The following is a 21,298-nucleotide window of genomic DNA, read 5'->3' on the forward strand; positions in this document are numbered from 1 at the left end:
TAATATTTAACCATATCCTTTATGTGGTTAATGAGAATTCAGTTTATTAATATTAAATGATCATTTCAGACTGGAGAACCTGAGCTCCCTGCTTCTTCCTAACATTTCTACATGCATGTCAATTTTACGTTTTGTCTGAGTTGGTTTCGCTTTCGCTGTTGCTATGCAGAATTCGACAGAAGAATTCGTCTATTTTGTAACTGGGCAGACCAGGAAAAGGCGTCCAATCAAATTAATTCCTGTTCTAAAAACATTTCTACTCGACGAATAGGATTAAACTCGCTTTTGGTGTCTGGGTAGATTTTTGAGAACTGACCAATGGGAATAGACGCTGGGTTTGTAGTCAGGCAGACATAACAAACTCGTCCAATCACAAAAAAATCTGAAAAGGGGAATTTTGCTGTATCTTGGCTCAGGTACTTTCTTTTTCTTTTTTAAAATAAATAGTGAAGCGGGCTTCGCTTGTTGGATCATACAGTAATAACAGAATTTATGTATCATTATCAAGAATTATTTGGAAATGAAAAAGATCGCGCTGAAACGATTTAACGGGCTGTTTCAGCGCTTACTAGCTAATGCTTATCAGTTAGCTACTAGCTTAGCTTGTGATCCACCCTATGATGATTAGCATGCAGGTAGCCCGTATATGTCTGTTATCCGGAACATCACCGGCATCCTAACCGGGAGCCGATTCACGCACGCGTGACTGTCGTGAAACGGTTCTAACATCTGTTCAGAACAACTCAGCCACCGAGTCTGGGCCGCCTCCGGTAGCTAACGCGGAGGACGGCATTAGCCCGCTAGCTTCGGAGTAATATGTTCAGCTGGGCTCGTGTGTGTGTATGTGCGCGCGCGCGCGCTGTAAATGGCAGCACATGACCACCGGCGCTGTAAACACTGCGGCCACACCGGCGACTCCTGATAACGGTAGCGGGCTCCGTGCTGCTCCTCCCCCGCTCCGGGGATTGCCGTAACACAGCCGGCGTTGGTCTCTCCGTTACCGCCCGCGGTCGGGCTGCCAGCCGCGCAGCCGCCGCAGAGCTATGACCCGGAACGTGGGTTGATTGCTGCTGTTTACATCCAGATTTTTTAACCTGGACGGTAAAATTAAACCGTTCTAGCTGGATCAGCATCGAGGGCCTGCATGGATGGGACGTGAAACCTGAGTCCCCAGAGGGGTCCGAGTAGGGAAGTTTGGCGGTTTCTGGGGTTTCCGGACCCCGCAGGCCTGTACAGTAAACCTGGGCAGCAGTGATACCTCAGGGCCCGCTGGACCCCAACACTGGACTGCAGCAGGACTGTGAACTGCATTGAGAGCCACAGCTGCCTGATGTCCTAGTAACTAATTGTTGATTTTTAGGCCAAAACTGATCAAATTAGTTCTTAAACTGTTTCCTGAACACAGTTAGTGTCTCATCATATTTTATTAAACATGGTTAGTTCTGCTGGAAAGCTATGGGAGTCTGTGGGGACTGACCCTATGCTGGCCCCTCTGCTGAACTTCAGAGGAACTGCAGGTGGGCAGGCTGGTTTTAAATGTGTCTGTCCATGTACATTATTGGGGGGGGTCCGCGTGCAGTCTTCTAAGATCCTGACTGCACATTGTTGAGCGTGGATGACACAATTCGATCGGTTGACAAGTGGGCCGGAATACACACAGCAGAGTTCGTTGAGAAGAGAACTGCAGACAAACCCTGCAAAGATTTAAAAAAAAAATGAATAAAGAGCTCGCTGCAGGCAGACGGCAGGCCCCAGACCGGACAGCATCCACAAAGCTGGCTTCAGTTGCTGCTTTTGTCCTACAGTGTGCGTTTTCCTGTGTGTCTCTCTCAGATGGTGTTTCACAGCATTGGTTAGTTGGTCCTGATGTCCGAGGACCAGTGTCACCAACGGGCCGAGGCCTCCCGGCGGGGCCAGGGCGGTCTGGAGACAGGGGAGGGTGACACTGAGCCCAGCATGCTGCTGCAGAAACTGAAGAGCAACATCTCGTAAGTCTGAGTGAGGGCAATGAAGCAGGAAGTGTTTGTGTGTGAAAATGGGGATTAGAATTTCTGAAGCTCTGACGTCCCTGTGTGGTGTTCGTGGTGGATCTGATCAGCATGTCCTCTGTCCTCTTACAGGAAACACGTTCAGACCAAAGTAGAGCAGATCCTGGTAAGAAACTTGATGTGAGGTTAAAGTCTGGTTTGGTGCTCACCTCAGGTCTGATTCATTCACTGTGGGGTTTTTTCAACAGCAAGATGTTCAGCGTTTCTCTGACAATGACAAGTTGTACCTGTACCTGCAGCTGCCCTCTGGACCGAGTTCTGGAGACAAAAGGTGACGTTGCTTCTCCGGTTTGCTCCTTTGTTTTTTATCCTGATAGTTTGTGATTCGTTGTTTTTCTGTCAGAAAGGGTGAACCTCTGTAAATCTTGGATTTGTGTTCTCAGCGGCAGCGATTCGAGTTCATTTAACACGGCCGACCAGCTTCACACCTGTAACTGGATCCGCAGTCACCTGGAGGAGCATTCAGACACCTGCCTGCCCAAACAAGACGTCTACGAGACCTACAAGTCAGAAATCACACACACACACAGTGACCCTGTAACAAGGGTGGTTTGACATAGATCTGGTTGCCATGGTGCGCCGATGCTTTCCTGACTGTGCGTCTGTCTGTCCTGCAGGAGGTACTGTGAGAACCTGCAGCAGCGTCCTCTGAGCGCCGCCAACTTTGGGAAGATCATCAGAGACATTTTTCCCAACATCAAAGCGAGACGGCTCGGAGGCCGAGGACAGTCCAAATATCCTTTCAGATTAAAAGTGCAGAAAACCTGAAGCCAGTCTCAGGTCAGGAATGCCAGGAGTAACATTTATCCTTCCTTAACCCGCTGAAACGTACTGTTACAGCGGCATCAGGAGGAAGACGGTCCTCAACATGCCTCTGCTGCCCAACCTCGACCTGAAGAATGACCCGGTACTCACAGTGCAGTACTCCTGTGTCCTGCAGTACCAGTCATATTTATTTGCAATTTGTTGGTGATGAATACTGTTTGTTCCTCTTCGTCTCCAGGCGGAGCTCACCGAGCTGGTCCAGACCTACAAACAGGAAGTGACAGAGGCGGCGTGCGAGCTGATTTGTGACTGGGCGCAAAAGATCCTGAAGCGCTCGTTCGACACGGTGGTGGAGATCGCTCGCTACCTGATCCAGGAGCACATCGTCAACCCTCGCTGTAGTCAGGCTGAGCTCGTGTCCTCCGCCGCGCTCGCAGGTCTGTGTGTGTGTGTTTCTGTGCGTGTGTGTGTGTGTGTGTGTGTGTGTGTGTGTGTGTGTGTGTTTCTGTGTGTGTGTGTGTGTGTGTTTCTGTGTGTGTGTCTGTGTTACCCCCCCCCCCCTACTGCCAGAGTCCCTCAGGTTACCTGTGCAGTCCCCCACCAACACTCTCTGACATACAGAGAAACCTTCACATAATGATGATGGCGATGAACGCGATGATGATGGTGTTTGTCAGCACGTCACTGACTGCGCTGTTTTCTGTGCAGGCGGTCCAGCTAAAACCCACAAAGTCATCAAGAAGACTCCTCTGGCGTCCAGAGCTGATGGTGATGGCGCTCCTGATCAGAAGGTTAATTTCACAGCAGGTAGTGATGTCACTGATCCATGCATCACATTGCTAATTTCTTCCTGTCTGTCTCTCCTTCCACAGAAGGATCTCGGAGACTCTTTCTCCTCTTCCTCGCTGAAATCGCAATCAGGAGACAAATCGGCTTCGTCTGGAAAACCTTCCTCCCTGGATGCTTCGCCTCCCTCCAGCTCTTCCTCATCTCTACGTCCTGCGGTAAGTGAGGTGAACGAAAGCTGCTGGTGTTCATAGACTCAGCAAAACACAGAAATCACAGGCACAGTCAGGATGGCGTGTTTATGTTTGTTTGTTTCACTCAGACCAATCGGTGACCTCCGTCCATCTCTCATTGTCCGCAGGTTGAAGCATTCATCAAGCAGTTACCCAGAATCCTCCCTCGCAGCTCCATCCCAGATAAGACACTCACCATCCGCTCCTCTCCACCCTCACTAGCTCCCAAAGACGCCTCTGGTGTAGGGGAGGTGTCTGGACATGGAGGCCCCACTGCCACCACCGCCACGAGTGGTGGCGGGGTGAAGGTGATCGCGATGGCGACGCTGCCGCAGCAGCAGGGTGGCCCCTTTCCTGTGATGATTCTGCCTCAGAGCTGTCTGTCCTATGAAAGGGAGAAGGTTGCCCCGCCTCCTCCCCCTCAGCAGCAGCATGCCCCCTCAGCCCCCACCTCTGTGGTCCAGAAGGTTCGAGGTGGAGCAGCCAAGCGTCCCCTGGAGGTGGTGGTGTCCAGTGGCAGCGCCATCGGTAGTAGCACCCCCACCAACACGACGCCCGTGAAACGGAAACGAGGACGACCGAGAAAACCTCGCCCCGAGGACTCCCTGCCAGCCCCGCCCACTACTCTTCCTCCTCCACCCCTACCACCTGCGCCACCCCCTCCTCCTTCCATCATCAGCTCTGTGACGGGTGGCGTCATCCAGAAAGCCTCCTCGTCGTCGGCCTCCTCACAGCCCGTGCTGGAGCTGGTGATCCAGGAACCGCCCGGCATGGTTCTGGGTGCAGTGGAGCACCGTGGTGTGGTGGTGCAGTGCCCTCCAGAGGTGGACCGCCATAGTAAGCCGCTGCTGCTGCTCCAGAGCCCGGGAAACCAGAGCTGGGAGCTGGCGGCGTCAGGGCGCACCCAGATGGTGGAAGTCATCCAGAAAGCTCCAAGACCGAGCAACAACAACAGCGCCACCACGCCGCCCACCGCACACCTGCCAGCGCCTACCCTCCCACTGCCCACGCTGCACGAGGAGCAAGGCGAGGTGGAGATCACGCTGACGCCGGTGCAGCCGCACGTCAGCCTGCCGCCACCACCTCCTCCTTCCACCTCCTCTGCTGGCTCCGCCTCTCCCACCACAGTGATGAAGAATGTGGAAGAGGAAGCAGAGAGCAGCACATCCTCACAGAGGGAGGGGCACTAACCCTGTTACCTCACTCGCTACAAAGCCTCGCCCGTCTGACGTCTTCTTCCTCATTGGTGGAGATCCCAGATTGGCTGCGTCAGACAGCCAGTCAGGGGCATACATGAAACCAGAACACTCACATCTCGCGGCCACACTTCCTCCGAACATTTGTTGGTCTGCTGCTTCGCTTCACCTTAAAACGTGCAGAGGAGGAGGCGGGGTTTGGTACTTACGGGTCAGAGCCTTGTAAAGGTTCTGTGTGTTAAACCTGAGAAACCACCTCTGTAATGAGCTCAGCCTCTGCTCCCCTGTAGGCCGTCGCCTCCAGGAGGTGCCGTTTGGGGAGCAGAGGCTCCGCCCCCTGTTCTGAACAGCCTTGTGTTTTTATCGTGTTGGTTTGTGATTTTTTTTTTTTTTTTAAATGTGCCCCCCAAAAAGAAGCCGTTTGATCTAAACGTTTGAACGCGACTTTATTTATTAGTTCAGCTTCTTTGATTGCATTTAAATGATTAATAGTCAGTCACAGACTCTAAAGTGCTCGTGTCTGTTTCCGTCAGGGCCAGATGACCTCACAGCAAACCTGCTTCCATGTGTTCTTTGTCAATCAGCACCACGTTTGTTTAACTAGAAAGTACTTTGTGTGAACTGTGCTGGAAACCTTCACCACCCGGCGGCAATTTACTGAAAGTGATTTTTTTACTTCAGCAGGTTATTTATGGTGAAAAATTGCCCCTCCTCCGGCAGCCACGTTGTTGTTTTCATGTTAACGACGTGGATGTAGACCCCCCCGCTACAGAGCACAGCAGCGGCACCATATCTGGCCCTTACGGATCGAACGGCTGGTTTGAAGCTTGAGCTCAGGCACAAGGAGCAAAGCACAAGTCGCCCTCCACCAACGCTCGCATGCAGTACGAAGAATTTACCCACTCAGAGCCCGTTAGACGCCATGCACCCTTTGCACTAACCAGCTCCCTGCGAGCGCCACCACAGCTCTGTCCCGATCAGCAGTGTGACACGACCACGTCGAGACGCTGATGTTAATAAAAATAAAATAATAAATAACCCAAAACAAAGGCTTCGGCCACAGGAAGTGCCCTAAACTTGTAACAGGAAGTGGTTCCTGCTCTTCTTCTGTGGTTCCTTCAGGAGGACTCTGGAAGTGTCACATTGCTGAGCGATTGTTCACTTCTGTCAGACAGCTTCTCGCTCCCCGCGGGCGTCGTCTTCATCATTGGTGCTACAAACCTGCAAGGCGCGGCACTGCCGCCGTCCTCGCCATCTTCATCCTGTGATCTCAGACTTGTAAAAACCCCGTTTGTCAGTACTCGCGTCTGGAGGTGTGAATGTGGCGTGTTCAAGTGTGTGTCCTCACTTCCCTCTGTCCTCTGACAATGAGAGCTGCGGGTCAGTTAACGGGACATCGAAAATCCTGACTGTTAATTCACACGTGTTGCATGATGGGAAGGTGCACACGGCAGCACTGCACTAAGCGCCAGCATGTAAATATGACTGCATGGTGTAAACTCAGCCGACTGGCACGTCTCGGCGTCCCGTTAACTGCCGCGGCCCTGACTGACTCCAGCGTTGCACTGTGTAAAGAGTCCGTGTGTGTTACCAGTTTGTTGTTATATGCATTGAGAGACTACGTCACAGGTATTTATGAGTAATGTTTTGCTTTGTGGTTGCACCTGACGAGAGGCCGGCCGCACTATGGCCGTTTCAGTTTTAAGTGTTGAACAGTATGAATAAAGAGGAAAACACGAGTGTTTTATGAGAGCTGAAGTAATCGCACAGAGTAGTTACATTTCACTGTTTGTAGAAGTAAAGACGTCTCTCTAAAGGCCTCAGTTTACTTCAGACGAAGTTTGTACAATAAACTGCGTCTGACGGCAGCCGCAGGCGAGTCACCTGACCTGGACCGTGGTTACAGCAGTCCACCCGCTTCCAATCGCATCACGTTTGTCAGAGAGCTGTAGGACTGATGCTGAGTTACTCCGGGAGCGTCTGACTCTGGAGGGACCTCAATGGGAATTTTATCCAGGACTGAGAAGGCTTGCTGGTCCTGAACTGGTCCCTGTTGCTTTAAGGCTTCCTTTGAGGTGGACTGAGGCCTAGATGCTTCCAGAAAGAAAAACAAAAAACCCTCTGTGGGCAAAGTTGCTGCTGAGTTGACCGACGAGTCGCTCTGCTGCCAGGCACCGTTAACTCTGTCCTCATCACTTTATTGCAGACCTGATGTTAAAGTCAAATGTTGCTTTTGGGAATCAAAAAGTTCTGACTGAAACCCAAAGAGATTGTTCCCTGTGCAGGAGCTACTGGGCAAACTGGGAAACCTGACAAAGATGCAAAAAGAGCTGAAGTTGGAACTAACAGCGCGAGTAACTGAGCAGAGCTGACATGTGGTTCAGAACGCGAGTCTAAGAGTCGGTTTCCAAAGGCGTTCAGATAAACAGTCGGTGATTGTGAGAGAGCCAATCAGGGGGAGAGAAAGTCGAGGGGTAAAGAGGTGGACCTGAGCTGCTTCACACCTGCTCTACAAAACAAGCATGTGTGAAGCAGCATGATGAAGCCCGAGACACAAACCCCAGAAACTCGGGTTCATCTGAATAAGTGAACCTGCTTCATCTTTGATGATCCCTGAAGGGCAGAAGAAGTCCAGGATAACCCAGTTAGAAGCAGCTATGGCCCAGTCTGGCCCTGCACTGGGAGCCTGGGTTTGCAGCTGTCTGTGGGAGGTGTTCACTGTGGAGCCGCAGTGCTCGAACAAACTAAACCAGAAACGGGTCAGATAATCAAAGATTAAACGATCGGGATCCGGGTAGCAGGGCGTCAACTCCAAGGGGCCAGACTGACGACACGGCGCCTTCTGATGTCACTTCCTGTCTTGTTTATATGTGCTGTACATGTGTAGAGCGGCTCCCCTGCGAGCCCTCTGAGATGTGAACAGCTGATTGTTACTGACCCTCACCGGGTCAGAGACCTTCACTGACGAAACGTGACGAGATGACGAGGCACTGTTGGGAGCGAGCCCTGGCGGTCCCGTGGGGGCCGGGTTTTTGTCTGTAGCTGTGACCAGCGGCGTTGACGTTTCCTGTTGTTTTCCTTCTGCCTCGTGCTTTGTCGGTTGTTGAGCTTGTTGATGTGCAGATTTTCTTCTTCCTGGTGTTGCCGTGAGAAACGCCATCAGTTTTCTGCATGTGTTCCCGTGGCTGCTGGTCTCTCTTTTGGATGTTTGTTTCTCCGTAACTCCGCCCTCTCTCCTTTCTGTTGCTTTTTTGTTTTGCACTTTACTTCGGGAGCGGTGGAGGATGAACCTCCCGTTCAGCAGTGTGACGCAGCTTCGCTTGTGTTTGTTTGTTGTGAAGAGAAAGTGAAGTGCGATGAGGACAGAAGCCAGAACTTTAATGTGAATCTATTTTCCTACGTGACGCAATAAAGACGTGACGTTAACTTACTCTCCGGTCTCCGCCTTTCATTTCAGCAGGTATTAAATCGCTTCCTGATGACTAATCGGATCTTTGGAAAATGCCGTCAGCATTCCCGAGGGTCCCTCACTGCTCACAGGACCTGAGGGTCACAAGAGGACTTGGGGGTCACAAAAACTGAATCCTCTGGGACAAACCTTGATACGCTGAATGATCCTCTGAGTTTGATTTGTTTCTAGTTTGAGTCTGAAATCAGATTTTTTTTTGTTAAAAATTTATAATTTAGTTTAAAACAGACCTGAAGTATTTCAAATGGAGCAATGGGTTTAAAAGATGATTTCTTTAAATGTGTTCTTTCTCTTCTCACTTATTTCATGTTCTTTGTAAAGCTGCTGATGGAGATCGAAAACAATCAGTGAAAACACAAAAGAAGAGCTTGATTTTCTGCCTGTGTGACAATCGCAGACATACGAATAAAAAGCCTTAATTGCCGTTGTTCACAGTGAAATTGTGGGTGGTCACACCAACTGTGCAGGAATAGAATATAAATAGTAAAACAGTGGGGAGGGGCTCAGAGTTGAGCCGCTGCTCCTCCACATTGAAAGGAGCCAGCTGAGGTGGTTCAGGCATCTGACAAGGATGCCCCCTGGGCGCCTCCTGGGTGAGGTGTTCCAGGCATGTCCCACCGGGAGGAGGCCCCGGGGCAGACCCAGGACACGCTGGAGAGATTATATCTCTCGGCTGGCCTGGGAACGCCTTGGTGTTCCCCCGGATAAGCTGGAGGAGGTGGCTGGGGAGAGAGAGGTCTGGGCTTCTCTGCTTGGGCTGCTGCCCCCACGACCCGGCCCCGGATAATCTGAAGAAGATGCATGGATGGATGGTAAGACAGTCATTCTTCTGTCAACGAGGAGTGCGGATCGGCAGCACAAACAGTGTTTTCATCTGATCTAATTTATCTTTCTAAATAGTGGGTGTTTGTGGGTGTATGGAGCAGGGGACGTCGTCTGTCCTCGCCTTTCTGTGACAGTCACCGCACACAACTGTTGAAACATACAGACTTCAGTTGTTTCAATGAGAGCCAATCAAGAAGCTGACCTGTTAAAGTGGACATGAAACACTACAGGATAAACATGACAGTACAAAATACAAAACTAATATAAATTTACACAAGAATGATAATATTTCTGAGGCAGTGAGAGGTTATTATTGCACATTGCTCAGTGGTTTGTGTTTGGCATCAGACTGACTGTCAGGGGAAAGAAGTTATTGAAAAGATTGTTCTGTGAGGGATGATGTGGGACGTCTTTACTTACTCTGCCAGTCAAGAGTTTGGACACATCTTGTTTTTCCTGTTTTTATTACTTTCTACACTGTAGATGCAAACTGAAGAAGTTAAATACATATGACACAAGGATACGTGGAATTATGTAACAAAGAAAAAGATAACTCCAGATATGTTGTATTTTAGACTCCTGTAAGTATCCACCCTTTGCTTTGTTGACACACTGTAAACCCTCGGCCTTGTCTCAGTGAGCTTCATGATGTAGTCACCTGAGATGGTTTCACTTCACAGGTGTGCCTGTCAGGGTTTGTATGTGGAGTTTCTTGCAGCAGTCCGGCCTGTATTTGTATAGCGCTTTACTAGTCCCTAAGGACCCCAAAGCGCTTTACACAACCTGTCATCCACCCATTCACACACACATTCACACACTGGTGATGGCAGCTACATTGTAGCCACAGCCACCCTGGGGCGCACTGACAGAGGCGAGGCCGGCAACCTTCCGATTACAAGGCGACCTCCCAACTCTTGAGCCACGATCGCCCCTTTGAAAGTGTCCCAAAAGTGCAGTCGCACAAAACATCAAGCACTACGATGAAACTGTCTCACATGAGGACACCCCAGGAAAGGAAGACCAAGAGTCCCTCTGCTGCTGAGGATACATTCATCTGAGTTACCAGCCTCAGAAATCACAAATTAACAGCAGCTCAGATTAGAGCCCAGATTAACCCCACCCAGAGCTCATTTATTTCTCGTTAGTACACGGGGTTCTGCCCGGCCCGAGAGCCGTCGCCAGTCCCCTTCAAGGCCTTCCCCAAACCGCAGCACTATCACACTTCCTCATCCATCGTTACCAAGGAAGTGGTCCCTGCTAGTGAAATACAATTTAGTAATCAAAGGTGAGCGGCGATAACTGACTACATGTATATATGACACAGTATATATACTGTGTCATGATTGGACAGACATGGATGTAAACCACACTGAGGTGAAGTAACCACAAGGCACTGATTCTAACGTAAAGGTACTCTGGATATTATCAAATGTGCAAAGATTGTTAAATGTTACATTTTTTGTTTGTCAGGTGTCCTGTTTGAAGGAAACACTGGACTGCATGTGTGCACATGAACACAAGGAAGTAGAAATCCTCAGACTTGAAAGATTGTGAATGATTTTGTTCGTTTATTGGCTGTTTGGTCATTTTATGACAAGATGGATGCTGTCGTTATATTTCAATATAGTTTCTGAGTTGAGGAGGATAAAAGAACATTTAACATTAAATGTATGGATGCTGTGCACTAAGCAAAGCTTCATTTACAAAGTTTTCTCCTACCAAATTCTGAGAAAATGGTTGTAATCGTATAGAAATGTAAGATTATAAAGAAGTACATTTAATGAGTTACAGTGAAAAGAAGTGGCTGTAAATGGTCACATAAACAGAACTTTCAGTTTTTCTCTTAACGGAAAAATAAACAGTGAATAAACGGAACTTTCCGTGTCATAACTGAAGGAAATGTCCGTAAATAGTACAGAGTGGACTGAAAATCGACACAATGTTCCTTTTTCTGTCAGCGTCCGTTAAAAAAAAAGCAGAAAACGGAATTTTTTATGCAGTACAAAAACACTTGTTGTGACAGGAATGTTGTTTGTGGCTCAAGGTGAAGTGACATCGTTCACGAGGGACACACCTGACATATATCTCACATATTACAGGCCAACAGATTCTTTTAGCGGTTTAAATACGGACAGTCGCTTTTTGGCAGAACACCGGGTGTCCCGAGCCACGCAGTGTACGATTGGAAAGCTGACATCACGTCCACAGGAAACAAGTCTCCACGTCCTTCACTTACACGGGGGCTTCACTTTTCCTCACTGCTAAATGAAGTAATGTAGTCAGTCAGGTGATGTGAGGAAGCTGTTTCCCCTGCAGACGTGCTGATGGTCGTGTCTGTGCTGGGCTGTGAACTGTCTGGATGTCTTTGGGAGCGCCGAATCTTTTCTGGCAAGAATTTTGTGTTTTTGTTGTTTCCTTTATCTTTTCTGAGTTCTCTCTTTGTTACGAGAAAATATTGTTTGGTTTCTTTAAGTACCCCATGCACAGGGCAAACGAATTTTATTTGATTAACTTATTGATATTATTGGCTAAATTTCATATACATAAGTCGAAATTTTCTAACGCAAAACCATCCTTTCGGTGCTTTTTAAATGAAACCAAACAATATGTTAAAACCATACAACATTCTCAAAATCAAAAAGCTGTCAAAACCATAAACCTATGTTCCCTGTTCAATATCATGTGATTCTATAATAGACTGTGTCTATTTTGCTTTTTTATACGAACCCCCTGACATTGTGTTTGCTATTTTGTATTTGTATATCTGTATTTTGTGCTTTGTCAATAAAACGTATTCAAAAAAAAAAAGTCTTTGGGAGCGCGTCATTAAAAAGCGCATCCGCTGATTGCGCGCTCGGTAAATCAGTTCGTGTCGGTCCGGTGACCACCTGCTCCGTTACCGCTAACAGCTGGACTTTCCCGTTTGAGTGCAGCTCGCTGAACCACAGTGACATCCGTTTAATAATTCATCTCACGGAGGTGGATAAACCGATCAATGTGGTCTCATATTAATACATAGTTAATGCTATAATAATATTAATATTATAATGATTATAATTCACTGATGGACTCTCATAATCAAGCAGCTGCGACAGATGTTTAGGGTCTGCAGATGTTCCATCAAGTTCACCCGCAGACCCACTTTCTGCTCCGTGCTGTTCCGCTGCCAGCCTGCTGGGGGCGCTCTGAACGCGCATTCAGTGGGTGTGTTTACAATCTAAGTACCTGAGGCTTTTACTATGAAAGGGCTTTTGTGTGGGAGGACAGGAAGGAAATAGTTTTGGACCAACCGGAAACAGAACCAAAACAGAGCACCTACTTGCAGAAATGACGCTGGTCTAACTTCAAAATAAAAGCTTCATGAGCCTGAACCCACCTAAGGGGCAGGAGCTGCTTATTGTCACGCTGTCTTTACAGATCCTGATAAGTATCACCGCTATGAAGGCTCAGAATAATCTCAGAGTCAAAAACGTGATTTATTACTATTTATCACAGAGCATAAAATGTGGTAAATAAACATGAGTACAGAGGAAAGTGGTGACAGGACGATAGCTGAATTTTAGCTTTTATGAAATCAGAAGTGAAACTTGTTTCAAAACTGTTTGACGTGAGAGAGAAAAATAAGCTCGAGGACAAACGAATGTTGAAAGAAATGAGTCAGAAACGCAGCTAAATGCAAGCTCGCACATTTAATAACCCCTTTAAAATAAGTAACATTTGATTTATATAGCACCTTTCTAGACAAAAGATCACACACACAGAGATAACCAGGTATAAAATAAAAACAGACAAAAAGTTAACAAAATGCAAATTTCAAAAATAAAATGAATAATTTTGAAGACAGATCAGTGACTACAAATGGGGTCAGAATTCATCATATAAAGGTCATGTAAACAAAATGAACATTTTTATATGATGAATTCTGACCCCATTTGTAGTCACTGATCTGTCTTCAAAATTATGCATTTTATTTTTGAAATCCTTTACTGCATAAATGATAAAAATTAAATAACACAATATTACAAAGTTACAAAATATTAGAAGTAACTCCCATATATACAAATAGCTCAACTATAAATGTCCAGAATATTACAGATAAATATATATGATACTCTAAGCTGTAAAACTTTGTTATTTTCTCTGTAAAGGACAAACTACAGGCTGTAACTGCTGCTCTGCGTGCTCTGCATTAGATGGAGGAGTCGTACACAAATATCCACAGGCAGGGATGAGTTCCTGTGTCGTTCAGTCAGTGGCGGTCCTAGCCTGTTTGGCGCCCCGGGCGAACACTCCCACTGGCACCCCCCCCCCACACACACAAAACATATTAAGGATTGTACATTAACATAAAACTGTTGTCGAAATTCACCAGAGAAACACACACACACGAAGAGAGAGAGAGTATGCATTGTATGCAAACGGCTACCAGACAACCATCATAATTCGTCATACAATGAGAACAGGACTAATCAACCATTGACACTGACTAATTAATATTCAAATCTGTAACATAATGTTTGGAGTTTGTTTGTCTGTTACTGTTACTATTTTTACCATTTCTTCTTGGAGCAACTGTAACCCACAGAGTTTCCTTAGGGATTAATAAAGTATTCTGACTCTGATTGTTTCAGGATGACCTGCCATTATCCAATCACACATCTGCTTACCTGCATCTTTTGCTCGTTTCTCCTCCTCTTCTTTTCTCTTTTTTCTAAACTGAGCACCTGATGGCTTTGAACTTTTCTTGTCCATCTTCCATCTTGGTTTTCATTTTGCACTCCAGTATGAACAATCACCCCCAACCCGAAGATCACCACAACATAACCTAACAGACCTACACCTTAGTTCACAGATGCACTTTTTCTAGGGTTTATTTCTGGGATTTCACACAACCCAGGATTCAAATCATGAATACATAATGGGCTTGGATTTACATCATTATGAATGAAATGTACTCTATTTGGAAGCAGCCGGCTCCGCCCCTTTTGACGAGTTGTGTGAGACTTTAAATCATCAAACTGTAAATTATAAAATTTAAATTGTTATTTGTTGTGAAATCTGTTTGTTGTCCTAGTAAGGCTACCATGAGGGCAGCCACTAGAGGTCGCTAGGAGACCGGTGTGTATATGTGTTTTCCAGAAATTGATGTAGCGACGTACACTGCTGCTACAATTCAATAAAAAGCGGTTCGTGCTTGAGAACCCTGCGTCTTATTGCCTCCGAACATGACATGGTGTCAGAATTGAGGACTTCACGCCGAGTTACACGAAGAAATGGCTAAATTTGGACCTCCGGAGCTGTTCGACTTTACAGAGCCGGCAGAGTGGCCGATATGGCGGCAGAGATTCTCCCGTTTTCGAGTGGCGTCCAAGCTAGGGATGGAGAGCGGCGAAGTGCAGGTGAACTCGCTTCTTTACTCCATGGGGAGAGATGCCGAACCAATATATGGCTCGTTTGTGTTTCCTGCTGCTACGGAGGCCAGGCCAAGTCCGCAGTTTGAGTATGATCTGGTTATACAAAAGTTCAATGAGCACTTTGTCCCAAAGAGAAGCGTTATCCACGACCGCGCCTGTTTTCACAAACGGAGCCAGAGGGCCGGGGAGACGGTCGAGGCTTTCGTGCGGAGCCTGTACGAGCTCGCGCAGCACTGCGAGTTCGGCGGCAGTAAAGACGAGCAGATCCGGGATCGTATCGTCATTGGATTAATTGACAAAGATGTTTCACAAAAACTCCAGCTCGAGATAGAGCCATTCAACTAGCACGCCAGAGTGAGCAAGCCAAACAGCAAAGTGCAGACCAAGTGGAAACCACGGTGAATGAGGTGAAACAGAGGCATTATAACAGCATGAGAAGGAGTTACTACCAACCTCATCAGGTACGTGAGCGACAGCATGGTGAGAGTAAACCAAAATGCCAAAGATGCAACAGGGTGCATGACAAAAGAGAAAACTGCCCAGCCCGCAATAAAAGATGCAGAAAGTGCAATAATTTGGGACACTTTGAAGTTGTATGCAAAACCAAAATGCTAAAAGAGGTCAGGGCTGAGGCTGTAGAGGACTCAGATGAGGATTCATTCTTCATAGGGGAGCTTTTCCTGGGAGCAGTAACTGAGCCAAAAACAACAGTCATTGAGGAGTCAGGCTCAGATGCCGACTGGGACATTGAGCTACTGGTAAATGGCAGTCCAGTTGATTTCAAAATTGATACAGGCGCAGACACCACTGTTATGACAGAAATGACCTTTAATAAGCTACAGCTGAGACCCAAACTTATCCAGTGTAAGCCAACTGTGTACAGCCCTGGTGGAAAAGTCAAGTACATGGGTAAATTCCTTGCTACTACAGAGTACAAAGGCCAAAAGTACCAGTACTGGATTACAGTTATAAAAGGGCAATATGCAAGTAACCTACTGGGGAAGACAGTAGCAAAGCGCATGGGACTAGTCGCTAGAGTTAACAAAATCAGTAGTGACTTAACAGAGGATGTGTTCGGAGAAATTGGCCTGCTGAACTGTGAACCTGTAAAAATCGAGCTGACCGAAGATGCAGTGCCGTACAGTGTAACCACCCCACGCCGGGTGCCTTTTCCTCTCCTCCCAAAAGTGGAAAAGGAAATAAAGCGCATGCTCAAACTTGGCATCATTGAGGAAGTCACCGAGCCAACAGACTGGTGTGCACCAATGGTGCCTGCTCCAAAGCGCAACAAGGATGAGGTCAGGGTGTGTGTGGACTTAAAACGTCTGAATAAGGGAGTAAAGCGTGAATGGTACATCTTGCCCACATTGGATGACATAACTCCTAAGTTAGCAGGGGCTAAAGTTTTCTCCACTTTGGATGCCTCCAGTGGGTTCTGGCAAATACCACTGGATCCCAGCTGCCAAAAACTAACCACGTTCATAACTCCCATGGGCAGGTTTTGCTTCAGACGCCTGCCATTTGGCATAACTTCAGCACCCGAGATCTTCCAGCGGCTCATGAGCACCTTGCTCAAGGGCCTAGAGGGGACTGTCGTCGTGATGGACGACATATTGGTTTTCGGGGCTAACAAAGAGGAGCATGACCAACGCTTAGGTGCAGTATTACAGACAATCAAAGCATCAGGACTTAAGCTCAACAGGTCCAAGTGCCACTTTGGAAAGAATGAACTACAGTTCTTCGGTCACATCATCAGTGCGGATGGTGTGAAACCTGATAATGGCAAGGTGGAGGCTATTGCCAGGATGCCCAGCCCCACCAATGTAGAACAACTCAGGCAGGTACTCGGATTAATAAACTATGTTGGAAAATTCCTGCCAGGCCTGTCCACGGTGCTGCACCCCCTCTCCAATCTACTCAAAAAAGAGACTGTATGGGTGTGGGGCGAGCCTCAGGAGCAAGCATTCAACAAAGCAAAAGCAATGCTCGTGGCTGCACCAGCACTTTGTTATTATGATGCAGGCCGACCAACAGTTGTCAGTGCGGACGCCAGCAGCTATGGCCTGGGTGCTGCACTGTTACAGGACAATGACGGGGAGTTACGGCCTGTTGCCTTTTGTTCTCGCACACTCACAGACGCAGAGAAAAGATATTCGCAGATCGAAAAAGAGTGTTTAGCATCTGTCTGGGCCTGCGAACGTTTTACCCGCTACATCCAAGGCATGGGTCATGTACGTCTACAAACTGACCATAAGCCCTTGGTGCCTTTGATCAACTCATACGACCTTGATAAAACGCCACTGAGATGTCAGAGATTGCTGATGCGACTCATGCGAGATTGCTGATGCGACTGATGCGATTCACTGCTGTCACTGCTGAGCATGTTCCCGGTAAAAAGTTAGTGGTGGCGGACGCACTCTCCAGACATCCACTGCACGGATGCTACCCGTCCGAGACAGACAGCCAGGTCAAGGCATATGTGAGCAACGTAGTGACAAGCAAACCTATCAAGTCACATAAGTTGGAGGAAATTCGTAGAGCTACACAGAGGGACCCAGAGCTTCAAAAAGCAATCATCTTCATCAGACAAGGGTGGCCTCGGAGAATGGCAAAGAGCTCACCACTGCAAGGCTTTTATGCAGCCAGAAGCCACCTTTCAGAATCAGATGGTCTAGTGCTCTACCATGATCGCATCGTAATTCCCACAGCACTCAGACCCAGTGTCCTTGACCAATTACATGAAGGCCACCAAGGACTAACTAAATGTAGAGAGCGCGCAAGATCAACAGTGTGGTGGCCCAACATTGGACTTCAAATAACACATAAGGTGAGGTCATGCAACTTTTGCAGAGAGCACAAGCCTACACAGCGACGGGAACCTCTCGTGACTACTCCTCTGCCCAATAGCCCCTGGCAAAAGATTGCAGCTGATCTTTGCGAGCTTGAGGGTAAGAACTTTCTTGTCGTTGTTGACTATTTTTCAAGAGACGTTGAGATTGCTTCCCTCACTACAACAACCAGCAGACAGGTCATTAACAAGCTTAAACACATGTTCGTTAGATGGGGCATCCCGTTAGAACTGGTCAGTGATAATGGGACGCAGTTCACATCATCAGAGTTCCAAGACTTCAAACTGAGTTATGGCTTCACCCACACTACATCGAGCCCTCATTACCCCCAGTCAAATGGAGCTGCTGAAAGAGCTGTCCAAACGGCCAAGTACATTGTCAAACAGCCTGACCCCTGCTTAGCCTTAATGAGTTACCGCTCTACACCAATTGCAGCAACCGGTGCAAGCCCAGCTCAACTTATGACAGGACGTCAAATCCGCACCACCGTCCCAGTACTCGAAAAGACATTGCTGCCCAGTCCAGTCAATAGGGACACGGTGTGCCAAAGAGATGCTGCAGCTAAGGACTCTTACAGATTCTTCTACAACTGCAGACATTCAGCTCGTCCACTTCCTGAGCTTCTCCCAGGCCAGGATGTTGTAGTGAAGCTTGACGGGGAAAAGGGGTGGACGACTCCAGCTAAGGTCATCAGTAAGTCTAAGGAGCCGAGATCCTACTTGGTGGAGATGGCGAATGGGAACGTGACGACACCTTCAGCCTGTCCCAGGCACCGCTGATCCTGAGGAGCAGCAGCAGAGCACTGTTCCAGCTACACCGACTACTCCAACTAAAGGGGCGGCTGCTTCCCAAGAACCACCAGTAAGGCAGGCATTGCCAATCCCTGTCCCGGGGTCTCCTCTCCACCCTACCACACCTGTGAGAGTGACTTCCAGGGGGCGGGAGATTAAAGTACCTCTCAGATTCAGAGACTGAGGACTATCTCCTTTCTATGTTCTAAGGGCAGAATAATCCCTTATCAGGACTGAGGGTAGTCTACCCCCGTGATGTCCTGCGTTCTGACAACACTGTTTTATGTTTAAAGTACTTTTGTTAAAGGGGGAGATGTTGTGAAATCTGTTTGTTGTCCTAGTAAGGCTACCATGAGGGCAGCCACTAGAGGTCGCTAGGAGACCGGTGTGTATATGTGAGGGAGAAGAGGGGAGGAAGGAGGAGGAAGAAAGAGAAGAAAAGGGAAAGGGGAAAAAAAAAAGGAAAAAAGAGACAACGAGTTTGGTACGGAAGCTGTCTGGCCAGCAGCAGTAAATGCACTAACGAGGGTGGTGAAGTCAGCAGAATGAGGGGCACATCAGCTTGGCACAGTAGGGGCTGTGATACCTGCCATTCAGGACCGATTAGATCTCAGGCAGCGAGTTCCAAATCCGGCAACAGCAACCCAGCAATCATCAAGGACCAAGCATCACGCCAGCACAGTAGGAGAGCGAGGAGGGAAGCCAGCACAGAAGGGGGAGGAGGGGGTCAGGGGCTGGTGGGTGGCTAGCGGTGTGTTGGCGAGTAAGAGGACGGGCGGACTATTACAGAGCCCTGTCTGCTCGGACTACAAGACATCAAAGAACAGATATCTAAGACACAACCAAGTGGCCAAGGCAAAATCACGCAGACTACACACAACAAACTTACAGACACAAAAAAAAGAGAAAAAAAGGAAGAGGGCAAGCACAAAACAACAAGCAACTACGGAAGCTAGACAACGATGCCAGCATTAACACATGGATAAAGCTGAAAAGACTTGAGGAAAGTTAATATAATACACTGAACAAAAACGGTGGGGGGGAAAAAAAGGGGCGAATATCCACAAATAGACACACAAATGTCACACTGGGGGGGGTATAATGTGTGTAGGAAACATGAATATTATATATTAAAAGTGCAATCTGTAATTTACCATGCTGCTACGGGATAAGATCCTTTGCTATCCCTCCACAGGGAGAGGGAAGGCCAATCTGCCACAATACAGGGAAAAAAAGGGGAAAGAGGGAAGAGACAAGGCAGGGAAGGACGGGGGGGGGGGGGGAGAAAGGGAGAAGAGGGGAGAGCTGTCCAAAGTATGTGCTAGTGTCCAGGAAATGGTGTTCAATGGGGCGCCAACACCGTTATGTAATAAGAGATATAGGGGGGGGGGGGGGGGTTACAATAAGTAAGTAAGGGGGGAGAGAAGCAGAACGTCGATATAATTATTTTAGTGGGGCATAGAAGGACGTGATATAGGGGAAGGGGAATAGATTTGGATAGGACAAGTCATCTTTTCTCGGGACCGCTCATTTGAAACCATGGAAAGGGGAAAAGGGGGAAAGAGCCAGGAAGGGGGTACGGGGGACGGGGGGAGTCAGGGGCAGGGGATAAAGGGGGGAGTGTTGAAGGGGGGGAAGCTCCTAGTAGAGGGCGGTGATTTTTAATCATCTATGGTTTTATGTAAGGTTTGGTATTCTTTAATAATTTTCTTTTATTTTATATTTTCTTAACTAAACACTACTGGTTGACGGGATCATGCTACTGAGGGGTGACATGGGCTCGGGGAAAGGGTCGTTCAAAGGAAAGCGAGCAGGGTTATCATCCAACATATGCAAAAGGGAAAAAGATTTGGACGGGAGCTAGGGTGACGGGGGGGACGATGGCATATGACCAGAAAAGATAAAAAAAAAGGAAACTGAAACATCTAACATAAAGGGGCCAGTGGGGCAGGGGGCTGCATAAAACCTGGGAAAGGGTAAAGAGAAAGGCATATGAGACACGGTGACCTGAAAGGGGAACCAAATGGTCACATGGGGGTAATAGGCCTTAAAACGGTTGTATAAGCTGGTGCAAAAAAAGGGGTGAGGGGGTGGTGAGGCTTTGGTTAGAGTGCAATGTAACGGGGGCGAGCAAAAAAGGGGGGACAGAAGAAAAGGACAGAGTCCTAGGACAAAGCAGGGCAAGGCGGCTCAGGGGGAGGTAAAGAAAGGCAAAGGAGTCTTGAAGCGGAAAAAAGGGCAGAGTAGAGGAGTGCTCAATGCTTGTTTGCATACAGCAATTGATAGGCGATTTACGAAGATAATGTTTCTTTTAGCAAATAGAATCAGAGGTGTAAGCATGAATATCTTTGCAGGGTATTATTAGATTAAAAACAATTCGTTTAAGATTTGGTCTAATTAGGAGATTAAAATGTCTAAATCAACACACTTCAGAAACACAGGAGTAAATAAATGCGGGATCCTGCTAGATTCTGTGTGTCGGACATGAGAGGAGGGGGTGGGGCAGTCAAACAGAGGACAAGTTTCAGTTGTTGTGTACAATTAAAAGAGGATCTTAAAAAATCTAAGATTCGGAACCTGAGTAGGTACGCTTGTATCCCAAACGAGAGGGGGGACATCCACCCCCAGAAGGGAATAAAACGGCTTGGATACAAAGATTAAAACGTTTTTAGCCATTTTTTTGATTTGGACTTTTTCGGGGCACAGTTACGGTGCAAATTCATAAGAAAAGGGGGGGGGGAGGAGAAAAGGGGAAGGGGAAAAGGGGAGGGGAGGAAAAGGGAAGGGGGGAAAGGGGGGAAGGAAAAAGGAAAGGGGGGGGCGGGGAAGGGAGGGAAGGGGATGTTAGGATCTATAAGATTAAGGAACATACGACGAAAAAGTAGTAAATACCGTAGGTTGGGGTTATTTTTAACCATGAAG

General features: G+C 47.7%; 1 protein-coding gene across 5 annotated transcripts; it reads left to right on the forward strand.

Annotated features, from left to right (window-relative positions):
• rfx5 (regulatory factor X, 5) lies at nucleotides 1–8,920 on the forward strand. Of its 5 annotated transcripts, none has more exons than XM_040024841.1 (11): nucleotides 1–416; nucleotides 1,834–1,988; nucleotides 2,121–2,154; nucleotides 2,237–2,319; nucleotides 2,432–2,554; nucleotides 2,666–2,782; nucleotides 2,877–2,955; nucleotides 3,052–3,250; nucleotides 3,522–3,604; nucleotides 3,686–3,826; nucleotides 3,961–8,920. In XM_040024841.1, exons 2-11 carry the CDS (start codon nucleotides 1,867–1,869, stop codon nucleotides 5,020–5,022), a joined length of 2,043 nt encoding a protein of 680 aa, XP_039880775.1. In that variant the 5' UTR covers nucleotides 1–416; nucleotides 1,834–1,866; the 3' UTR covers nucleotides 5,023–8,920. The 5 variants fall into 5 exon arrangements, with proteins under 5 accessions (XP_039880775.1, XP_039880778.1, XP_039880777.1 ...); XM_040024844.1 differs by lacking the exon at nucleotides 1–416 and adding an exon at nucleotides 450–477; XM_040024843.1 differs by lacking the exon at nucleotides 1–416 and adding an exon at nucleotides 491–1,517.
• The last annotated feature ends 12,378 nt before the right edge of the window (nucleotides 8,921–21,298 follow it).

Source organism: Simochromis diagramma, unplaced genomic scaffold (genome assembly GCF_900408965.1).
Source record: "Simochromis diagramma unplaced genomic scaffold, fSimDia1.1 OVJJ01000297.1, whole genome shotgun sequence".
Lineage (NCBI taxonomy): Eukaryota > Metazoa > Chordata > Actinopteri > Cichliformes > Cichlidae > Simochromis > Simochromis diagramma.